General features: G+C 39.6%; 1 protein-coding gene across 5 annotated transcripts in view; it reads right to left on the bottom strand.

The window, feature by feature from the left end:
* The window catches only part of SORCS1 (sortilin related VPS10 domain containing receptor 1), a 583,838-nt gene that overhangs the window by 167,761 nt on the left and 391,036 nt on the right, over window positions 1-25,041 (bottom strand). For all 5 annotated transcript variants that reach the window (XM_032281559.1, XM_032281558.1, XM_032281560.1 and 2 more), the window contains exon 5: window positions 24,017-24,090. In XM_032281559.1, coding sequence (XP_032137450.1) covers window positions 24,017-24,090 — 74 coding nt within the window. The remainder of the gene's footprint in view (window positions 1-24,016; window positions 24,091-25,041) is intronic.

Below are 25,041 nucleotides of genomic sequence, written 5' to 3' on the forward strand. Positions count from 1 at the left end.
ATTAAATGAAAATATCCTCTTAATTCGGTTGTTGTCTATTGATAGGCCAAAGAAAAAAATATACGTAAATGAAAAAAAAAAAAAAAAAAAAACGGGAGATACACATTAAACATTCATAATTGCAGTTCACTTTTGGTAGAGTTTGAGGGTTGTGGGTGATAGTCAAAGAGATCCTTATACTTATCAGTAATTTGAGAATTTTTATAAGGAAGATGTATATATGTGATACTCTAATAATTAATACAACTGTACTATTTAATACAAAGAAAATATTCTCCATTTGGAAAATAAAGTCTAAGAGGGTAGTAAATGTGGGCAAATCACAAATGGAGAGAAAAAAGGATGAGTGAATTTTGTGTAGGGAGGAGTTGTGGGATTTTCTTAAATCCTGAACACTTAGAAGTCTGACACCATCTTGGTAAAAGGCCCAGGAAGGTGAAAGCCTGAGTTTTGGTCCAAGAAGCAGTGCTAAGGACCTCCTGGAGGGGGCGTGCTTGTGTTGATGTTAAGTGCAGAGTGAGAGGAAGGGGGCTGGAGATTGCTGCAAGGGCCTGGAGGGGCCACGGTAACCAAAGACAAGGAGAAGACAGAATCTCCCCACTTCTCCTCTCTTTATCCATTTCTGTTAAGGACAAAGAACTTCAGACTAGAGGGCAGAGCAAATATAAGGTTAAAGGAATTGCTCAGCATGGTGGCTCACACCTGTAATCCCAGCATTTTGGGAGGCTTAGTTGGGAGGACTGCTTGAGCCCAGGAGTTTGAGACCAGCCTGGGCAACAAAACCAGACTCCATCTCTTTTAAAAAACTTTTTGGCTGGGCATGGTGGCTCATGCCTGTAATTCTAGCACTTTGGGAGGTCAAGGCGGGTGGATCACGAGGTCAGGAGTTCAAGATCAGACTGGCCAATATGGTGAAACCCCGTCTCTACTAAAAATACAAAAATTAGCTGAGCATGGTGGATTGTGCCTGTAATCCCAGCTACTTGGGAGGCTGAGGTAGGAGAATTGCTTGAACCGGGACCTGGGAGGCGGAGGTTGCAGAGAGCCAAGATCAGGCCACTGCACTCCAGCCTAGGCTACAGAACGAGACTCTATCTCAAAAAAAAAAAAAAAAATGTTTTTTAAAGCCCAGGCATAGTGGCTCACATCTGTATTCCCAGGATCTCACTACACTGCCCAGGCTGGTTTTGAACTCCTGGACTCAAGCAATTCTTCCTCTTTGGCCTCCCAAAGTGCTGAGATTACAGGGGTGAACCACTGTGCCCAGCCAGGGACTATTTTAAAAGGCAAAGTTAGAGCTGGGTGTGGTGGCTCAAGCCTGTAATCTCAGCACTTTGGTGGCCGAGTCGGGCGGATCATGAAGTCAGGAGATTGAGACCATCCTGGCTAACATGGTGAAACCATGTCGCCACTAAAATACAAAAAATTAGCTGGGCATGGTGGCATGTGCCTGTAGTCCCAGCTACTTGGGAGGCTGAGGCATGAGAATTGCTTGAACCTGGGAGGTGGAGGCTGCAGCGAACCGAGATCGTGCCACTGCACTCCAGCCAGGGTGACAGAGCAAGACTCTGTCTTAAAAAAAAAAAAAAAAAAAAAAAAAAAAAAAGCACAGTTAGTGGACTACATATTTGAACTATATACTTACTATGGTTGGGTAAATATTAAAAGTAATAAGAGTAGGTCTTATCAGAATATAATAGGTCTTATCAGAATATAATGAATTATGAGTCCAAAAACTGAGAGAAGATGGAAATTCAGAGAGGCAAGTCCAGAGTTTGGCCCATTTTTCCCCTGGGAAAAACTGTCAATTACAAAAAAGGTGCCTTAGCTGGACATGGTGGCTCATGCCTGTAATCCCAGCACTTTTGGAGTCCAAGGTGGGTGGATCACTTGAGGTCAGGAGTTTGAGACCAGGCTGGCCAACATGGTGAAACCTCATCTCACTAAAAATACAAAAATTATCCAGGCATGCTGCCACATGCCTGCAATCCAGGGAGGCTGAAGCAGGAGAATCGCTTGAAACCAGGAGGTGGAGGCTGCAGTGAGCCAAGATCACACCACTGCACTCCAGCCTGGGTGACAGAGGGGAAATCTGTCTCAACAACAACAACAAAAAAAATTGAAAATTGAAACCTGAGCATTTTTGCTGCTGGAGATAATGTGACCCATGGAAGTTATATTCCATAAGGGAATTCCAGAACAGCTCTCTCCACGTTTTGTTTGAACACATCAAGCAAGAGGGGAAAAGTGGACACACCCAATAAATGATGATTAGATACAAGTTGTGAAAATGCAGTAAGTACTTACATATTGACTTTAGAAAATATACACACAATAGAAACGAAAATAGGGGCAAAGAATAATCAGAAAGTGAATATCTTTTTCCCACACCTCAAAGAATCACCAACTACCCCCCTGGGGGGAAGGTACAGGTAAGTTACCATGGAGACTATTGCTCTAAATGGAGGATACCTGGAATATCCTTCATATTTAACACCGGGCATGGCAGATGGTTGATTCCAAATTAAATTTTTAATGAATAAATGAATAAAATTTTAAATATGTTTACCGAGTACCTACAAATGCTAGGTGTAGTTCTAGGCATTAGGGGTTTAGCAGTGAATAAAACAGAAAAATCTCTGTACCTCATGAGGCTTACAATTCAACAGAGAAGACAGGAAAATTAAAAATAAACGTGTCAGCTGATGCTCATAACTTGAAAGCTGTGTGAGGAAAAATATATAAAATACAAGGTATTAGCTACATAAAAAACAAACAAACAAACATTGTTCTGTGGTGACAATCAATGGCTGATGTCCATCTATTAAGTGTGAGATTGATGTCATACAGGGCCGCAAGGATGTGCTCTTCTTGCTGTCCTGCTCATCAATTGTCAACAACTTGGATGAAAATACATGTTGTGTGCCTAGAAAATTCATACATGACACAAATTCAGGAAAAACAATGACAAGATAAGAGAAAGACGGTGCTATCTCTGAAAGCAATTTACTTGGCTAAAGGGCATACGGCTAATAAAAGATACCATCAGACTGGAACCTAAGCATTCTAATTTCTCTAGGGCTCCGCAGACCGCCTAGAAAAAAGACAGTGATCATAGTGCCTAATAACACGATTGTCATGAAGGGTAAAAGAAGATATATGTGTAGCCACTACTATTGTCAACAGTATGAATTAAGGAATCCTTTAGAGACAGAAAGACTGTTAGAGATTAACTAGTTCAAACACCTCCTGTTCCAATTAAGCAAGCCCAGGCTTCCGGAGGGTAAATACCATGTCCAAAGTCATACCACTCACAGTGTGTCAAGGTTGGAATTACTAACCCTGGTCCTTAACTAATCTCGATGATTCTTTTCATGGAAAAAAAAAATTTACACCTCAGTGTCTGAGGTAAGACAGTGTTAACTAGGAAGGTAATGTGTGCGTCTTACATACTAAAAAGATGAGAAGCCAGGCATGGTGGTTCATGCCTGTAATTATAGCATTTTGAGAGGGTAAGGTGGGTGGATTGCTTGATGTCAGGAGTTCGAGACCAGCCTGGCCAACATGGTGAAACCCCGTTTCTATTAAAAATACAAAAGTTAACTGGGGGTGGTGGCATACTAATGTAATCCCAGCTACTTGGGAGACTGAGGCAGGAGAATCACTGACCCCAGGAAGCAGAGGTTGCAGTGAGGCAAGATCATGCCACTCTGATCCCGCCTGGGTGACAGAGTAAGGGTCTTTGTCTCAAATAAATATTATAAAATAAATGGAGAAATGGGAAATCCTGACATTTCAACATCCTGCAAATATTATGTATATCGGAAGTCATGAGCCTAGATGTATTTGAGGGGTCCCACGTCCCAAAGATTGGAAACAGACTAGATACTAATTTCTTCAGCTTCCACCTTAAATAGCAGGGTTTCTAAGTGCAAAGGTGGCTTTTCTGCAGTCATTTGCAACATGACTCATAAATTCTAGCCCTTCTCAGATAACACAGTGTTCGTTTTTACATGGACAGCTCAGTCCCTGGCCTGCAGGTAAGGCAGTTTAGTGTACCTCCACACTACAAGCCTTCTCTTGCTTTCTTGCTGGGTATGGGTACTTCCAGAAAAACACACTGAAAGCCTATTGCCCTCAAGTACTTCAATTGAGAAGGAAAAGAGACCCAGTCAGCAAAGCTTTGAAGGAACTAAGAATGAAATTGGGTTAGATACAGGAGAAAATCAGGTTTATTTTCATCACAAAGACAATTTCTGAGATGTGAAATGGCAGTTGTTCTTAGGAGAGGTTGAATATCTCTTAGCTGAAGTACTTGGGGGACCCAAAGGTTTCAGATTTTTTTTTTTTTTTCAGATTTTAGAATGTCTGTATATACATACTGAGATATCTTAGGGATGGGACCCTAGTCTAAAAACAAAATCCATTTATGTTTTATAACACCTTATACATATAACCAAAAGATAATTTTATATAATTTTTTTTGAGATGGAGTCTAGCTCTGTCACCCAGGCTAGAGTGCAGTGGCACAATCTCGGCTCACTGCAGCCTCTGTCTTCTGGGTTCAAGTGAGTCTCATGTCCCAGTCTCCCAAGTGGCTTGGACTACAGGCACATGCCACTACACCCAGTGAATGTTTGTATTTTTAGTGGAAATGAGGTTTCACCATGTTGCCAGTGCTGGCCTCAAACTCCTGACCTCAAGTAATTTGCCCACCTCGGCCTCCCAAAGTGCTGGGATTACAGGTGTGAACCACCACATGTGGCCAGTTTTATAAAATATGGTTAGTAGTTTTGTGAATAAAACCAAGTCATGTCTGCATTTCAACCAGAACCCAGAACCCACGGCACAAAGTATGATATGAAATTTCCCACTTGTGACATCATGTCATCACTCAAAAAGTTTCAGATTTTGGAGCATTTGGGGTTTGGGGTTTTCAAATTAGGGATGTACTACCTGTACTTTTTATGTTGATGAAAAATTTCTGGAGTTTTTAGTACAAGGTGTGAAGGGATTTGGAACTGGGCAAAGACAGGGACGCTATTTTGTGAAAATACTTTGAAGGCTGTGCCAGTTTCCTTTTGAACTCATATTAACTGCTTAGCCAAGGAAACCAGTGTGAAAACAAAAAATGAAAACACACCTTTTAATTTATCTCTTTTTTTGGTCTGTTTTCAAATCAGTAGTCCACTCTGGATGTGAATTCCTAAAGTTGGATTTGAAAATATCTCAATGTGACAGAAAGAAAAGACAGAAAGGGAGGAGGGAAAGGGAAAGAGAGGGAGTAAAAGAGGACTTGGGAAGCTGGGCACCGTGGCTCATGCCTGTACTCCCAGAACTTTAGGAGGCCGAGGCGGGTGGATCACGAGGTCAGGAGATGGAGACCACCCTAGCTAACACAGGGGAACCCCATCTCTATTAAAAATACAAAAAGTTAGCCGGGTGTGGTGGCGGGCACCTGTAGTCTCAGCTACTCGGGAGGCTGAGGAGGAAGAATCACTTGAACCCAGGAGGTGGAGGTTACAGTGAGCCAAGATCGTACCACTGCACTCCAGCCTGGGTGACAGTGAGATTTCATCTAAAAAAAAGAGAGAGAACATGGGAAATAGAGGATAGGAGAATGAGAAGCGCAAATGAAGTCACTGGAGACAGAATGAGGATAAAAAGAAAGGAAAGAGAAGCCAGGGAGAGGAGACTTTATTCGCTGTGACTATTCCACAGGCGTCAGCATGCCCTCCTGCTGCTTGGCTACCACCAATCCCACTCCACCACGACCTGTTTGGAAATATGTTTCACTCCCTTATTATTATTATTTAATTTGTTTATTTTATTTACTTTTGAGATGAGTCTCATTCTGTCACCCAGGCTGCAGTGCAGAGTGCAAAGGCATGATCTCTGCTCACTGTAATGTCTACCTCTCAGGTTCAAGGGATACTTCTGCCTCAGCCTCCCAAGGAGCTGGGACTATAGGCACACACCACTATGCCCAGCTAATTTTTGTATTTTTAGTGGAGACAGGGTTTCACCATGTTGGCCAGGCTGGTCTCAAACTCCTGACCTCAAATGATCCACCCACCTTGGCCTCCCAAAGTGCTGGGATTACAGGTGTGAGCCACTGTGCCTGGCCTGTATAATTTATTTAAATAACATGCTTTAAAAATAATACTGCTTTAAAAAATACGACTGAAAATGGAATATGTATTCATTGAAAATATAATACAAAGTATACCAAAGTATAAAAAAGAAACTAAAACATTCTCACAATCCCTCCATCTAGAATTAACCACCTTTAATATTTTGCTGTTGATCCTTCAGTAATTTTTTTTTTTTTTTTGAGATGGAGTCTTTCTCTTATTGCCAGGCTGGAGTGCAGTGGTATGATCTTGGCTCACTGCAACCTCTACCTCCAGGGTTCAAGCAATTCTCCTGACTCAGCCTCCCTAGTAGCTGGGCCTACAAGTGCACGACACTACACCCGACTCATTTTTTGTATTTTAGTAGAGATGAGGTTTCACCATGTTGCCCAGGCTGGTCTTGACCTCCTGAGCTCAGGTGATCCTTCTGCCTCGGCCTCCCAAAGTGCTGGGATTACAGGTGTGAGCCACCGTGCCTGGCCAGTACGTTTTCAGTGTTCGTGTAGGCATTATTTTTTCTTTTTATGATTTCTGCATCATGAACACAATATAACACATAACATAATGTTAGAATGCACTGTTTTGCCCATTGTACAATATTCTATAGGTGACCTAACTAGTTTTCTGATCACAAAGTATTGGTAATTTCTATCATTTTACTTTCAGACATGATGCTGCACTGATGAACTTTGTAGGTAAATATTTTATGTATCTCTAATCTCTCTGGTTTTTCAATAGGAGGAACTGTTATAAGAGGAAATACTGTAGTCTTCCCTTATCCACAAGGTATAAGTTCCATGAGGTGTAAGTCCAGAAGGTATAAGAGTACTTAAAACGTTTAGAATATTTACCTTCTTACTTGGGACATTGGTAAAGAAACATCAAAACACCATCCAGAAGTGAGCTTATTCACCATGTATTCTTCACATATTTTTAATCAGTCAATTTAGAGCCTGCATTCCTTGTCTGGGGAATTAAAATGACTTAAACACAGAGGTTAGCACCCTTCTCACATGTTTGTTTTGTTTTTCGGGAGCAGCAAGGCTTGCTTTTTTCCTTGTCTAAGACAGAGGAGAGACAGGGAAAGGTAAAATTGAGTGAGTGTGCATATCTGTGATGCATGCGTGCCTGCATGTGTGTGCATGTGCGTGTGTATGTGTATAACATCTTCCTTTTGGAAAAGATGTGTGATTTGCCCAACTGAACAAAGAGGAGAGCTCAGAACTACTGAGTGAGAACCCAAACCTCCACAGCCAACCAAGAAAATCAGTCACAGAGAAAGTGCATTTTCTTCTGAGGTCTCTATTCCAGGTCAGACTCTAAAACGCTTCTTAAAAAAAGACAAACGAAAACGTTATTAGGCCGAAAAGTCTTGCCCTTAATTAGTAGGTCAACAGGGATCATCTGGACAATAGCTGGAGCCAGGGCAGAGGGACACCTGAAGTGAGAAATGGACACTGGTAAAGAAACAACAAAACACCATCCGGAATGGAGCTTATTCACCATCTTTTTTGGTCTCTTCATTGACTGAGCTACTGAACAATGGTATAATAAATAAAAGGTCAAGAAGGAACTATTACTCCTTCCAGAAGAATTCCAGTTAATAAAAAGAAATGATAAAAATAAATACAAACTTCATTAGAAGTACTACAGCAGTAATAATTGCTGTAGGCAAGGCTGTCTACAAATAATAAAGTTAGTGGGTAAAATGCATGGTCTCTAAGTATCTCTCCAAAACCTTGATCAATTATCTGGATATATTAATATGTGTTCATGAAAATTTTGATACTTATCCTGCCAGGAGTCAGAACTTAATACTTCTGCCCTTGAGTGTGGCTGAACTTAGTTACTTGCTTCCAACAAATAGAGTATGGGACAAGAAAAAGAGTAACTTTGCAATGGAGAAACCTGGGAGACACCACCTTCACCAAGTAATCAGAGTTAACGTCGTTAGTAATAAGACATTTTGATGGCCGGGCACAGTGGCTCAAGCCTGTAATTCCAGCACTTTGGGAGGCTGAGGAGAGCGAATCACAAGGTAAGGAGTTTGAGACCAGCCTGGCTAATATGGTGAAACCCCATCTCTACCAAAAATACAAAAATTAGCCGGGCATGGTGGTAGGTGCCTATAGTCCTAGCTACTTGGGAGGCTGAGGCAGGAGAATCATTTGAACCTGGGAGGCTGAGGATGCAGTGAGCTGAGATTGCGCCACTGCACTCCAGTCTGGGCAACAGAGCAAGAATCCGTCTCAAAACAAAAAAAAGACATATTCCTATCTTATACTCCTTGATATGAAGTGATGAGAAGGGTGCATCATTTCTGCGATATTCTTCACAGCAATCTATAACCCTGTAATCATGAGAAGATATTGGACTAATTAACCCAATTTGAGGGGCATTCTACAAAATATCTGACTATTACTCTTTAAAATTGTCCAAGTCATCAGAGACAAAGAAAGACTGAGGAACTGTCATTGGTTTGAAGAGATTAAAAAGACATGAAAAATAAATGCGATTTGGGATTCTGGATTGTATCCTGGCTCAGGAAAAAAAAAAGCGGGGGTGTGAGTATTAGCAGAAAACCTGGAGAAATCCAGATATTCTCTATTTTCATTCATTGTCTCCTACCAATGTTAATTTTCTAGTAGTGAACATTGTACCATGGTAATATAAGACGTTAACATTAGGTAAAGCTGGGCGAATAGCATATGGGAACTCTCTGTATTATCTTTGTAACCGTTTTGTAATTCTAAAATTATTAAATAAAAGGGAAAATATCCTATGCCCAAATCTTGTTATAGAAATGATGAATTAGAGCAAAGCTAGAATTTCCTATAAAGAGGAAAGTAATCTATTTTTAATAAGTCAGTGTCATCCCATGGAATGGACTGGTTATGGTGTCATTAAAGCAGGTAAACAACTATATCACTTCAGCTCTCCTAGATTTATGACTCAGGTATTTCAACAATCACAAAAAAATACAGTTCCTTCATTTTTCAAAAAAATAAATGTTAAGATTGTTATAGTGACTCTTATTTCCGGGATGTTCTTATTTTTTATTTATTCATAAGCAGAAAACAATGCAGAGAGCCAGAGCTCTTATTTATTCTAGGGCTTCCCTGGTTGCCACAGAAAGAGCCTGATTGTCAGATGACAACATAAAGATGTTGGGTCTAGGAGCTGTTGAAATGTGAGATCCAATGTGAGGCTGTGCCTGATGTCGTTGTCTGCTACGTCTCTGTGGGATTCCTCTCTCTTAGGCGTCTTGCTTTCCTTGGTTACTGAATTACTCAGGAAGGCTAACTGATCGTAGAAGGCACATGGAAGAGCTGCTTTGCTCCATGGGATGGTGAAGCAGCAGCTATCCAGGCGCATAAATATTCTAACAAGTTTCATCCTATCACAAGAGTCATAAAGTTGCTCTGTTCAGCACATCACAATGGCTTTGTAATTTAATTATTGGTAGTATTTGTCTTCTGGGATTTATCTGCCTTAAACTTCAGCATTCATGTAAAACCCTTTACCATAAATCTCATAAATGCAGGTTCTGTCCCCCCCGCCAGGGCACATCTTGCTATGCCTGTGAAAACCTTGACAGCGTTCTCTAAATTATGGAATTATTCTGTTTAGAGGTGTTGATGTTTTAAGTGCCAAAGTCAACAATAAAATATAGTGAGACGGGTCCATTTCCTCTAGCCATTCTCTTTAGAGGAAGATAGGTCCTGACAGACCACATTCCATTCTCAACCCAAAATGATGTTTTCATCCATTTCTCCAGCATTTTTTAGAAGAGATTCCTGCAAGTCATAGGAGGTCAGATGAGATGACTTCTAAAGTTCTCTTTGATCCTGAGATTCTGACGCATAAATACGTCAGGGCTGCTCACCTACATAGATTCAGTAGCCTTACAGTTGGTTTTAGAATTTTTTCTCTCTACTCTGCCTATCTTTTCTGCTCAAATAAGTCAACCTTCAGTTTTTCAGTCTTCTCTACCCTTCTGTCTTGAATTTAGCATTCCACAGCTCAGTAGTTATCTACTATGACAAACCTATTCAAACTTCAATTTGAAAATGTACTGAAAGATACAAAATGACAGCTAGATAGGAGGAATAATTGCTAGTGTTCAATAGCACCACAGGATGACTTCCATTAACAATAATCTATTACATATTTTCAAATAGCTAGAGGAGAGGACAGAAAATGATCCCAGCACAAAGAAATAAATGTTTGAGAAGATGGATATGCTAATTACTCTGATCTGATAACTATACGTTATATGTATCCCATAAATATGTACGATTATTATGTCAATTGAAATAGTAAAATAAATAAAATGAATAAACAATGCCAACTCATTCCCATTATCCTTCATTTTTCACTCACTCAGAAAATATTTGTTGAGCACCTATTCCACCCATTCCAAAATACTAGTATTTTTCTCATTTTAACATCTTTTACATCAGTAGGTATCTTACGATTGTTAAAATGTTATACAGGCATACTTTCTTTGATTGCACTTCATTGTATTGCTCTTCACAGATACTGGGTTTATTATTTTTGTTTCCTTAAAAAAAAAATTGAAGGTTTGTGGCAATCCTTCATGTTGTAATTCTATCAGTGCCATTTTCCCAAAAGCATTTGCCCACTTCATGTCTCCATGCCACATTTTGGTCATTTTTGCAACCTCGCATACTTTTTCATGATTATAACATCTATTATGGCGACATGTGATCAGTGATCTTTGATGTGACTATTGGGATTGTTTTGGAGTGCCACAAACAGCAACCATACAAGATTGCCAATCTTAATTGATAAACGGCATGTGTGTTCTAACAGCTCCACAGACCAGCGACTCCCCCATCGCTCTCCCTCTCCTCAGGCCTTGCTGTTCCCCCAGCAGCAAGAATATTGCACCATTCACTTCTTTGTGGTGGTCTGGAATGAAACCCACAATATATCTTGGATATACCTGTAGTTTAATTGGCAGCATTTTTTTTTTTCTGATACAAAAAATAATAATGCATCTTCATTTGATGAAAATTTAGGCTTTATAATATACAGTATATGCCAGGATCTGTTCTAGGCACTTTTCTGTCTCAGCTCTGTGGTCAATTTCTTCTCACTTGTGTGTATGTGTGTATATAGATGTGTGTGTGTGCACGCACACATGTGTAAGAATCCTTTCCTTTTGTCTTCTTCTCTCACATTTACCTATGTTTTCTGCAAAAATATGTCAATATTGATTATATTGATTAATCCCACATCTCAGTATTTTGCTTTCAGGTTGCAGAGGAAAAGAAAGTATGACTCAACCAGAGGAGATAATGTGGCATATTCAAATATTCTCATTTTGGGGGAAGTTATTTATCACGTTTAAATCATATCGGGGGGCAGAAATGCCATCATGCTAGGTAGATGCATAATTTTGCTTTTGTTTTTATTTGGGAGTTATATATGGTTTAAAAATACCTGCACAGGTAACATTTTTTTAAGGGGTAGACTGTGATTTAGTTCTGCCTGAACTATATTTCTCAGAGTCTCTGTATGGTTTCCTATTAGAATTCACCAAAAGGAAATATGAGATTTGGAAGGCAGGAAAGGAGTAGCAGTCAATTCCTTCCAAAATTCTTTTTAGTTAGAGGTAACAGGAGGCAGATGCAGATGTCCTGACAGGGTCTAGTTTGTCCTTGCTCTTCTCTTCCCAATTCCATGCCCAGGTTTACTTGAGACTGCCTGCCTTGTGACCTCATCCCCAAACCTACTTGGCGGCAAACCCACTGGGCAGTAGCTAGGCAGGGGCAATATCCTTCCTTATGCTTCTGTAGACATTCCCTTTGTCGACCTACCTGAGCAGCTGCAAGCCCTTTTATGGAAATGACTGTGTTTCTTATGTCTTTGTGGCCAGAATTTGGCTTGTAAAATTACTCCATTGATATTAATTAAATGAGCTGGATAATACAAAATTGAGAAGCTACAAATAAAACCTTAAGCTGATTTTCTATCCACTATTTCTGATTCTGGGCAACAAAGAAGTAAAATACATCCACACATTAAAAATTTCCATTGAAAATATAAATTATTCAATGGAATCCAAATGAGATTGCCACATTTCGGACACACGTTAATACCCAACTCTTCCCTATTCCTTTTTGTAGAAGCAGTTAACATTACTCATCACATGTGTATCCAGTCTGAATGACCTCGTTTTAATCCTTACAATGAGTATACGAGGAAGACACTCTTATGAGGACCATTTTACTGATGAATACTGTAAGGCTTAAAGAAGTTAACTAAAGAGCTCAGTGTCACACCCCTTGAAAACAGGATTCTCTGGCAAAGGTATTCTGACTCCAGAACGCTCACTTTGACACATTAAACACTATCTCCTATTGACTATAGGCAAATTTCAAAGTCGATGATTGAATGAGCAAGGATAATCATACAAAGACATGACGCAAACACAGAGACCCTTAATTTGAAAGCTAAGTGAGGTGTGATAACTAGGGCCAAGTCAATTTCTTCTAATATAATTCTAAATTAAGAAGACACAATTAGGAAGATTTCTTTCCCCTCTTACACTCATTCATGGCAATCACTCGCATTCTACCATCATAAGAATTCTTAGTGAAGTCTCCAGAAGTGACTGAGTATCTATTGTTCAAAGATAGAGAAGCTGCAGTCTATGGGGACAGGCATCATCAAGATAAGGATGACAGGAATCAATGATGGCCATTAGTGAATGAAGGTCGTATGAAAAGTGATGGGCTCACACTGCAGCAGGGGAAGTTTAATTTAATTTGAAGGGAAAACTTGCTAATCACAGGAAAAGATTAGCGGAGGAGGTGCAAAAGGGTTGGCAAGCAGCATTCATGTGGAGATCATTAACAATACAAAAAGAAGAAGAAGAAATACCACGCCTCTCAAAGTAATGAAAATCCTCTTATCTAGCAATCCTAGTGCCGGCACTAGAAATGCTTCAGTATAGAAGATTCTCTGCCACTTCTCCCTGCTCCGTACCCAAACCATACAGGATTCTACTCAGAGGGCAGTTGCTCAGATTCAGAAGAGACTGCCTGGGAGAATAAGGGAAAGGTAAAAGAAGAGCAAATAAAGTCCATTCTCTAAAGAAAGGGGCTTTCTGAGTTCTTCTCCTGAACTCCATATTCTGAAATATATAAAGACCTATCAATATCAGTAGTAAAGGACAGGCTCGCACTGTGGAGCAATCTAGGATGAGTCATTCTGTTTTTGCTTGAATTTCTCTGCTTACAGGGATCTCATTACTCCTTAGGACAGCCTAAGGAGTTAATAAATATCCTAGTACATAGAAAAGTATGACTTTTATGGATCTAAAATTTTCCTCCCTTCAATATATACTTCAGTGATTTAGAATTCTGGCATTTTCATGCTAGAAGGAAATACAGAGGTTACCTATTATGGCTCTCTAATTTAACTAATGAGGTCTACTCAAGATATTTCAATCTCTGTGTTGACGGATGTATATGTGTGCATGTACAAACATGTATAAATCTGATGAAATTTAGTACTCTGTGAGTGTGTGTGTGTGTATGTGTGCGTATGCACAAGTTTCTGCTGCTCTATTTACTGTAGTACACAAGGCAGAAATACATTAAAGGCAGAGTCTTAAAGCTTAACAAATTTATCTTCTAAAAAGAAATGAAGACAATAAATAGATACATATGTGGAACATACTAAGTGCTAAGTTACTTAATGGTAATAATGATAATGTGTCATTTTTTAATTCTAAAAATAAGACTTCATAGCAGGAAATTGACACTTGGGCTGGTCAAATTGTTTCTTAGAATCACCCAGTTAATTAATGGAAAAGCTGAAAATTTAAACCTGAATGTTATCCTAAACCCAAGCTCCTCCTACCAACAACATATGTAGACCTGCGATACAGTACATGGTATGATATATTACATTTTTTCCTGTGACATCATCACATTTAAATTCAGAGAAGAAAGAGATCTCTTTTGTTTCCAAAAGCAGGAAGAACCAAAGAAGGCTTCATGGTAGAGGTATGCATTGGTATAAGGCCATAACGGTCCACTGCGGTCCTAATAATGACGAAGATCCTCACATAGCATCTTTGCATTCAAAGACTAAAACTGTCCTGGCTCATATTAGGTGCTAAAAATTAAGCACTGCTAAAATAAGTCAGGACAGATGTAAGAAGTACTGACAGATCCATAGGCTTACTAGTGCTTACTACCACTTACCCTGCCTCCTGGAATTTAGCATATGGAATTGGAGTGGGTAGTAGGTCAGAAAAAGTACAGACGAGCCCCACTGGCAGGAATCTAGGTAGTTAGATTCTTCCTCTTCAATTTATGTTGCAAACAATGAGGAATGAGACAAATATTTGATTAGGGAGACACTAGAGTCCTTAGGCAATAGTATGATACAGGGAGTGGAAGGGAGGGGATTTTTCATGATTTCTAGGTGGGGTATTGGTGGTGGAGCTAAAACAGGGTAATGCTAAGGAGAATGGAAGAGGAAGTGGTCAGGGATACTATTAAGACAGTAGGGCCAGGTGCAGTGGCTCAAGTCTGTAATCCCAGCACTTTGAGAGACCGAGGCAGGCGGATCATGAGGTCAAGAGATCAAGACCATCCTGGTCAACATGGTGAAACCCTGTCTCTACTAAAAATACAAAAAAAAAAATTAGCTGGGCATGGTGGCATGTGCCTGTAGTCCCAGCTACCTAGGAGGCTGAGGCAGGAGAACTGCTTGAACGCGGGAGGCGGAGATTGCAGTGAGCAGAGATTGCACCAATGCACTCCAGCCTGTCGCCTGGCAACAGAGCAAGACTGTCTCAAAAAATAAAGAAGGCAGAACTGATGCAACTCGGAATCCACAGATCTAAAAAGAGGTAAGAGAGCAGAGATAAATATGACCCTAGAGTGGTCAGGCTGGGATATGAGGAATAAGGATATATGGAAGCCCATTTTTAAAAAGCTGATTCTAAATGATAAGATGTTCCATTGCCACCTCAGCATAAAATTGAAAGTGAGTGATGGTATTCATTTTGAAGTTTTCTGCAGATGGTGACCTGCTTCATAGCTTTGAGTAAGAGATGAGGCAGAGTATCTTGGGAAAAAAAGCCATACCCCCTTCCTAATGTATTATCAGTATATCTGGTCATTTACACATAATAGAGTTTTTACATTTTTTCTCTTTTTTTGTAACCTTCTTAGGCTTCAACCCATTTCTAGTTTGCAGAACCTGGAGAAGAAAAAAACGAAGAGGCTCAGACTCTTGTTACTGACTCCACTAAATCACTGGGTGCACTAGGGGGAGGCTTGCCGGAGAGAGGGGGAGAAAAGAGCTACAGCCATCTCACACCACATTCTCGAAGTCTCTTTGGTATGGGTGGCTTAGAGAAGTCTTGATGGTGCTGTGCTGAATGGCTGGTATATCTCAAGGAGGGAGAGTAATGGCCGTGGTGACCTCGTGTATATAAAACAAACTATCCAACAACAATAAGGGGGATAAAAACCTGAAATGGGCTCGGAAGCAATATTCAACAAGGCCTTGAGAATGAATGGGAACGATATGAGTCAGAATCAGAGAGAGAGGCTATTTTATATTGCGGAGTGTTTTCTGATCACAGACAGGTATGTTAGCAAAAGTTTACGAAGCTGCCTCTTTTGCGTCAGCCTTGACACCCAAGGTTAGAGGAGAAAATTTTGGGTAGTGATAACAGGCCAGATAAACAAACAAAAAAAAATCACTTCAAGGACTAGGGGTGACGCCCAGTGGATGAGGCTAAAGCATCTGCCAGTGCAGCAGTTTTACATAAGAAGAGAGCTCAAGCCCAGCCAGGCTTTACTGGTCCATAGTGCAGTGGGGGCCACGAAGATACACTGGAGGTAGATGATAGCATGGTGTATAGTTAGCACAGGCTCTCTAGCCAGACATACCTGGGTTTAAATTTCAACACTATTGTCTACTAATGTGGGACATTAGGCAAAATTATTTAACCTCTGTAAGATTTTGTTTATTTATTTACCTTGTTTATTTCTCATCTGAAAACGAGGACTGAAGTATCTATGGATAATGGGTACCTCTTGTTGATGCCTTCCCATTATCCTCCTCCCTTCTTTTGGTAAAAACCCATTAGTCTCTCTAGGGGCATCACATTCCTTACTTTCTGTCCATGTGGTTTAGTAAAGTTGATTCTAGCCCCAGGTCTATCTATGGGTATTTTACCTAATCAGAGCCCATAAGATTTCATCCTAGGAGTTTTTCTGGAACAATCAAGAAGTCCTTTTTCTTTTACATTGGAGTGAACTGGGAAGATATAAGCTTCTAGAGGCCACTGCAAAGAGAAAGGCTGCCCTAGTAAAGCTAAAACAGAGGAAAGGAGAGTAGAGTGATGGGCAGAGATCAAGATCTGACGCCTTTAAGAAGCCTATGGATGTAGTGGAGTCTAATAAAGTTCCTTCTGACTTTCCAGACCGATGAGCCAGTATCTCTTTAAAATTGTTTTTCTTCTTAAAACAGGATGCATTTTTCTATAACATATCTTGAAAGAGTCTTGATCAATAAACTATTTCACATCAATTGTTTGAGGACTGATTTAAATAATATATGCAAAATACTTAACACAAGGCACGCAGCAAATGCTCAACAAATGGGACTTGTTGAAAAAGATGTGAAAGGGGAAGTCATTCACATTGACTGGCACTGAACTGTGGGGAAAAATAAGAATGTGTATGCATGCCGAAATGCATTAAGTGTAGCATAAGGATAAACATTTATCCTTCTGCTGTATAATACAGATGTCATGTGACCCCCAGAGGGACATCACTGAAACAAAGCTGGCATTCCAAAATAACAAAGGTTCATTGCTAAACCAACTCTTGATTTTCCGTGTGTGAATTAGTCACAGAAAATATGTAACACCATTCAGCTGTCCCTATTTCCAGCCAGCTGTTTGTATGTCAGGGCAACATAATCAATAAGGTAAGTCTGAACCTATTTTTAATTAAGTGAAACAGCCCCAAGATTTCCTTGTCTTTTGCATAATTAATAGATTGCTGAAGCGTTTCTAATGAGAACTGCCTTCCATTGCTTTATACTAAACTTGACTCAGATCCTAAGAAAGCACATTAACGATCCTCAAGTAGAGAATTTGGCTTTTGGAAGGAGCTTACCTTATTTAAAACATTTGGATATCACTGATCGTCCACCTCCATGTTGCTTGTTTACTGTCAAATGCAACACCTTAGCTTTTACCTACTGAAGTGCTAAACTAAACTAAAATTTTAGAATTTCAAGTTTTTCTCCTGTCTTTTATTGGAGGATGGGGAGAGGATAAGTCTTGAATTAATGGTTTCAGGGCCCTCAGATAAACCAAACACCAAGTTTCAAAACCTGGCTGTTACATATTATGTGTTATGTTGGATAAACTACATCATTTCACTTTCCTGTTTCATCAAAATGGGGATAATAACTACTACCATATAATCTTGTCAAGAGGATCAAATAGCATGATTTATCATGTGCCTAGATCAATGCAGTCACTCAACAAATACAAATCCCCTGATGGAATTTTATCCTGATGACACTCAGTTCTCCCATCTGCATTTTTTTCCCTAATAAAAAAAATCCAACTTCTTTTATAGTAACATCATCTTTTTTGGTCTTTTTTTCTCTTTTTAGGAGTTACATTTCCTCCAACCTTGAACCATGCAGTTTGACTAGGTCTCAACCCCAAACCCTACTTCAGTTCTTGGGGTAGATGTGTGTCTGCCCTACATGAGTAATGAATCATTTGGTATGTCCTTGATCTAAGCCAGACCTCTCAGATTCAATCCCTGGAAATAGAGAAAAAGAGACAGACTGGCTTGATGGGGCTTTTAAGCTGTTAAAATGTAAGCCTAAAGCTGCTAGTGTCCACTGCCGTCACAAAATGGGGAAAGCAAACATGATAATGAAGACAACACAGAGAAAACAAAACTAGTAGAGACAGAAAAGCAGCCACTATTAATAATTATTAATATTATCAAAAAGCAGCCATTATTAATAATATTAACACTGTTAGCCAGTGGGCATTCAATATGATTCTTAGACACAAGAAGCATTCCATTTGATGAAATAGGTATTAATTATCTTACAGAGGGGTAAACTGAGTCACACAGAAGTTATGTAACTTTCCCATGATTTTTATTTTTTACTCAGTAAATAGCAAAGCTAGAAATTAATCCTCACTGTCCCTGAACCCCTTAACCCGCAAGTTGTACTGCCTCCCAATATAATTGATTTTCAACATAGGAAAGAACAAGACCACTGTTACTGTCAGTTAAATTAAAAGAACACCTATTCTATTAATGGTAATATTATGCTGTCTCTTAAATGATGTCCTATATATGTAAATCAGTTTTAGAAACAATCTGAACCCCTTGGAGGAAAGTTCATATTTATGGTTGCTTTGGCAGTATTAATAAAACCAGCTCAATACTCCCATACAATGTTCTTTTGGATAAACATAGAAATTGAAACTTCTCTGCTGTTAAAGCTTAAAACTTGTACAGGTATTGATTGACTTACGACCTATGCAACTTACGACCATTCGACTTCACGACCACAGTCACTAGCCACGACTGCTCCGTGTCTGGCAGCGCAAACGTTGTCCAGCTGGGCATACGACAGTGCGGACCAGCTTCTCGCAGCACTACCATCTCTGCGTGCACCGTTTCAACTGTTATCCCAGACTCGGTACAGCAATTCGTGTTTTGTGTCTTGGATATTTTTCATCAAACCCCTCCCAATAAGCTTCTTCTACATTTCAAAGCAATGGACCCAAACATCGAACGATTTGCAAGGATTGAACAGATGGCGCATGATGTGTTTTGTCCGTATCGTGAAATTTATGAAGAAAAAAAGAAACATACAATTCAGACAAAGCTCACCATGTTTATGAAAAAACCAACTCGGTAACCCCAACTGCTGCCTCAGATGATGACATCAACGATCCGGAGCCAAGCACCAGCGGCCAATAAAATGTTTCGTACATGTTTATATATTTTGATATGTTTTGCAATTGGGAAAATGTTTCTTATGGTATTTTTTACACCTGTATTTTGTATTTGTGTATGCACCTGTATTTTGCAATTTTGTATGTTTTGCAAATATTAAACCAGTTGTACTGGTAATGCAGTGTTTTACTTAAACATGACGAATGTAAAAATAAGAAACAAAATGGTGTAGAGATGATACAAATGGCATAAAATGAACAAAGAAAACTATGATCTATAACAATAATGAAAGAAAACTATGATAAAATATGACTTAAGAATTTTTATAACATCATTTCACAGTACTGTACATATAGCCTACTCAACTTATGACCAAATCGTGTTACGACCGGTCTGTCGGAACCAATCGTTGTCGTAAGTTGAGTTCTAGCTGTATTTGTTTTTTCTGAGTTCCTTCCTCAGGAAAGGATCTTCAAGCCTCTCCAAAAAAAAATAATAATAATATTAAAAAATAAAGTATTAAAGAACTGAAACTCACCAGGTGCCTCCTTGCCCATCCCTAGTTCCTGTTATTTCCTGCTATATAAAACCATACTTTTAGTCAATCAAGAGACGGATTTGAGACTGAGTCCTCATCTGCTTGGCTGCACCATCTGATTAAAGCCTTCTTCCTTGGCAATACTTGTTGTCTCAGTGATTGGCATTTTGTGCAGTAGGCCCTTGACCAAACCGCTTTGGTAACATTACCGGAAAACCACGATGATAACATAAGAATAAGCTGTTACATGCCATAATTATTTCACAATCAGAAATTATTACTTCCAGGGGTGGCAGGACCATTGCTATTAGAAGTAAAAATAATTATCAGTGTGTTAGGTGATGACAGAAAAATGTGACTTTGTCTTCAGTGTGTTAGGTGATGAGGGAAAAATATGAATTTGTCTTCATTTCTTCTCTAGGGAAATGCTATATTATTACTCATGGTAGCTTAACAATTTAACACTAGAGAAACCTCTTTCAGTCCTATACACACCCCCAATAGCCAGGCTCCAAGCCGAAAAGATTAAAGGAGGTTTCTTTTAATTATACTTGCTGAATTATCCTAGATAGCCCCATAGTTCCTACATAAAGTACCTGGTTTCCAGAAGTTAATCTAATAAATATTGCTTTGACTGACAACTTTTCTGTCAACCTAAGGTAGCTTTTCAGAGTTAGAAAATACAGACCACATGGAAAAAGAACAAGAGATTTTCATCAACAGTCCTGGTACTATGCAATTTACGAGTTCCCATGCCTTCTCTAGAAAAATCAACCAAGCTCAAGGAACGCATATGAGCCATCTGACAAGCCCAGTTGGCACTGTGGTCAAAAGAACTTTGGTTTCTCATCATTATGCCTGAGTGGGCTAGATTTCCAGGGCTCACAGTCCCGGTCAAAAATATAAGGCTAAGAGGCAGAGACAACAGCATTTGCAAATTTAGTAGAGCATAGCCTTTGGTGACAGGCAGCCTTCGTTTGAGTTCTGGCTCTGGCACTTTACTGCTGTGTGACCTTAGCCAAATTACTTAACTTCTCTATTCCATAGGTTCCCTATCTGTTAATGATGATAATGCAAAGCGTACTTCAAAAGGTTGTTATGAGGAGTAAATAGCTTATGTTTAAGTAGTGCTTGTTGCACTATTAAGACTTGAATGGGCAAGATGTGTCTCTGTTCTTAAAAACAAAAGGAGCTTTTATTTCTTTTACATAACAGATTAGAATTCATATACAATAATATGTAATGTTTTTATAAAGGTAATTTTATGGCATTTGATTACAAGAGCTTTGCTAATCAAGCTTTCACATAGAAGATCCCTTTTTCAAGGATTAGGTAAGAAAATACTGCAATTAACACTGGTGGAAGCACTGGTAAAATCTGCTCAGGTTATCATAATGCACAAGTAAGGCCTCTGGTGAAACAGAAAGCATTGTATATATGTACCACTTACATGGGAAATATTCTGATCTCAGTTCTTTTTTCTTGACCATCCTTTCAGTCCATATTTTTCATTGTTTCTACTGGTAGGAACCAATTTCTGCCAAGTCCTCTGAATGGCTACTTCCTACCCTCTAGTTCTGGGTATCATGTACAGATATTTGCAGCGATTTGAAAGTAGAACCTGAGAAAAGATTTGTCCCTCAGACTTTTTCATTAGCAAAGTGCCGACTCCATTTCCAGGATAAACCAGGAAGACCACATTCACTTATTTCAGTCCTTCATTTGCCTATTTTGTGAGGCCTTTCTATGTACATGCAGCACCCCCAAAAAAGGAGAGAATGAAAGAAAAAGACATGAACGCTCTCTTCCATAAAGTAACTTTATAGACAAAATACACAGAGATGAAGATTTCTCATGAATACGATACAAAATTAGTAAGGGTGAGGAAAAAAAAAAAAAACCTCTGACCAGAAAAGGGAGACTCAGTAAGAGACAGAGTTGAGTTTCTAGAGGCGGGAGTTGTCAATTTGGACTTTAAAAGCAAGGCTCACGTCATCCTGAACAAGAGCAGCAGAGGGAGAGAGGTAAATAAGCTTCTCTGCAATAAAAACCTTTAGTTATGAATGTCTCGTTATGATAGGGGAAAACGTGGTAGCCTGCCATATAGAAGTCTCTATGTGTTATCCCCTAGCCAGTTTGTTTGCAAATGGCTTGTCTAACTTTCTCAGGCAGTTTTGCTAGCTTTTAACGAGATTTCTCTAATGTAGTTCTCTGGCTTTCAACTCCCACAGGGGTTTAAGGGCAGTGTTTGAAAATGAGAAAGATAAAAATGCATTCCTCTTAGAAGTTCATATAAAAGCAAAAGAATTGGAGTGAAGGTAGGAAGCTATTATGTACCTTGGTAATCTATTCTGCCTGTAAGTCTAAAGGCTGATGAGAGGCAGTGTGATTTCAGGAGGAATCAAGAGGAGAGACTTCCACTGCCCTCATTGCAGGGAGCTCATTGGCTCCAAAAAGGTCACTGTCACAGTGATTCTGAATGACATGAATAAAGGATATTTAAACTTGTCTGAGCTAGTTCCTTGCGCTGTTTATAGTAGTAAAATTCTGGAAACAACCTGAATGTCTTTTCCACAGGCAGATTAGAAAAATTAGGTAAGGTAGAAAGAATCTTTTGGCAGGAGGTAGGATGTATGTTCAAGGGCACTGATCAGTATTCATATCAAAATCCACCAGAATGTTCTGTGCTTTGTTCTTTCATTGCCAGAATCTAAGATCTTGGAAACTTAAAAGCCAAAGTTAACTTCTAATATTTTCCTTGTTTTCAATTTTACCCGCCCATTCCCACGGACAGAGCCACCTCTAGTTTAATTAGGGTGACGAACTGAAGTGGTGCTATTTTCCTTGTCTCTTTCTTTCTCTTGCTGCCCCTTCTCTTTCTTTTCATATATTTCTCTTTTCCCATACACACATTCCACTAACACATATGGTTTATGTTTTGCTTTAATAGGCATAAGATTTACCTCTAATCTATATTCTTAGAGAAAAATGCTATGTAGTCAACTAAAAATAATGATATGCGCATAATAAACTGCATCCCCTCAACAAAAACAAGGCATAGAACAGCGTGCATAGCTACCATTTATATAAATGTGGGTATCTCTACCTATACATGTAAGGGACTGAATATTTGTGTCTCCTCAAAATTCATATGTTGAAACCCTAACCCACTATGATATGATGGTATGTGTAGAGAGGGTCTTTGGGAAGTGATTAGGTTTAGGTTAGATCATGAGGATAGGGTCCTCACGATGGGGTTAATGCCCTGATAAGAAGAGGAAGAGAGATCAAAGCTCTCTCTTTCTACCATGTATGGACACAGACAGAAGGCAGTCATCTGCAAGCCAGGAAGAGGGTCTTCAGCAGGAAAAAAATCTGCCAGCACCTTGATCTTGAACTCCCTAGACTCCAGAACAATGAGGTATAAATGTCTTCTGGTTAAGCCACCCAGTCTATGGTATTGTGTTCCAGCAGCCCAAGCAGAGTTAAGACTACAAACACACACACACACACATACGCACGCACACATTTGGCAAGACATAGAACATTTCCAGAAAGATAATTGAGAAAGTAGCAATATTGGTTGTGTCCCGCATGACAAGGAGAAGGCTGGCTGGGCCCGGTGGCTCACGCCTGTAATCCCAGCACTTTGAGAGCCCGAGGTGGGTGGATCACTTGGGGTCACGCATTCAAAAACAGCCTAGGCAACATGGTGAAACCCAGTCTAGTAAATAGTAAAAAGCCAAAATGGTAGCCAGGTGTGGTGACACGCACCTGTAGGCCCAGCTACTCAGGAGGTGGAAGTTGCAGTGAACTAAGACCCTGCCACTGCACTCCAGCCTGGGCGACAGAGTGAGACTGTCATAAATGAATGAATGAATGAATGACAAGGAGAAGCCCTAGAAGATCTAAAATCAGGAAATGGAGGAAGATCTACTGCTAGACTAAATAAAACCTACTTATTCACACTAAAAATCTGCATGTGAATATGCAATATATGTATGTTTTAATAATAAAGTCACTATCAGATTTTTAAAATGTCTGTCTCAATGGTTCACCGAAAGTAACAAAGCAATTCTCATAAAGTCCCTGCAGTTCACTAACTTCCATTATCTATTGGGGGTTTTTCAAAAAGACTGTGACACATTTTTTTAACATTCTCTTAAAACGTTCCTTACTCTAATATCACATCCTGCCCTGAGGGGGATGTGGGCATGTCCCATTAAGAACAGACCTTATGTGAGAACACTGGTGAGAACAAGATTCCAATGGTCATTTACTAGGTCATATCTGACTAGGTCATGTCTTAATGTGCTACAAGATAAAGTGAGACTTACCAGTAGAACCTGTTTGGTACAACCCCTTCTTGGATAAGCTGCCACCTTCTTCCAAATTCAGCAGAGCTGTATAACTGTAAAGAACAGAAATTACTCAGCACTATGGTTCTACAGTACATCAAATACACAAACATCAGTTCATTGGATCAACAGTAATAATAATAATACCTAACATTTATCGAACACCTGTCATATACAAGGTGAGTGCTTCACACGTGTACTATCTCTATTCCTCATACAAATTCTGCATGGCAGATTCATATCTTCATTTTATAGTTGAGGAAACTGAAGCTTTGAAGGATTAACTGACTTGTTAGAAATTACATGTCGAATAAGTAGTTGAACGAACTGGAATGCACACCCTGTTCTGCCTGGTGATAAGGTCAGCTGTGCCACTTTTCCTAGCATGTGCAAAGAGTGCAAAATCTAGACCTGGTTCTGAAGAGCACACAATGTAATCCGAACCTGGCTAACATCATGAGAAATGCACGAGGCAGCCAGTGATAAAATAATGCGGAGACGGGAGCCAATTCAAGGATGTTTCCCAGACACTGTGGTGAAACAGCTGGGACCTGAATGAATACAACATTCAAATGGACAAAAATAGCATTACTCACAAAAGGAGCAGCATGCGTCAGAGTGGTAACATAGACAGGGACAAGGCAGAATAAGCATAGCTTATCTAAGTAAGTCTGGATAGACAGGTTTAGGGCAAGTTGCAGAGGTAAGAATTGATTCTGCAGAAGCTAAGGAACAAATGTTGGTTTTTCTCACAGTAACCAGAGGTACCTCAGACTAGAAAACAGCAATCCACATTGACCATGCTGTTACTAAGATCCAAGATCCAAGTGCTTCACACACATTACCTTATTTAATCCATACGCTATCTCTGTGATCTATGAAGTTATTATGTCCATTTTACAGCTGCTACAATTTCAAATCCATTTCCTCCCTTGCTTCAGTACTCTCCGAGGGCAGCTGCATAGAGTCGCAGTTCATGAAATAGAGACTGACCCTTCACATAC

This window comes from Sapajus apella, unplaced genomic scaffold (genome assembly GCF_009761245.1).
Source record: "Sapajus apella isolate SASKATOON/1434 unplaced genomic scaffold, GSC_monkey_1.0 scaffold13, whole genome shotgun sequence".
Classification (NCBI taxonomy): Eukaryota; Metazoa; Chordata; class Mammalia; order Primates; family Cebidae; genus Sapajus; species Sapajus apella.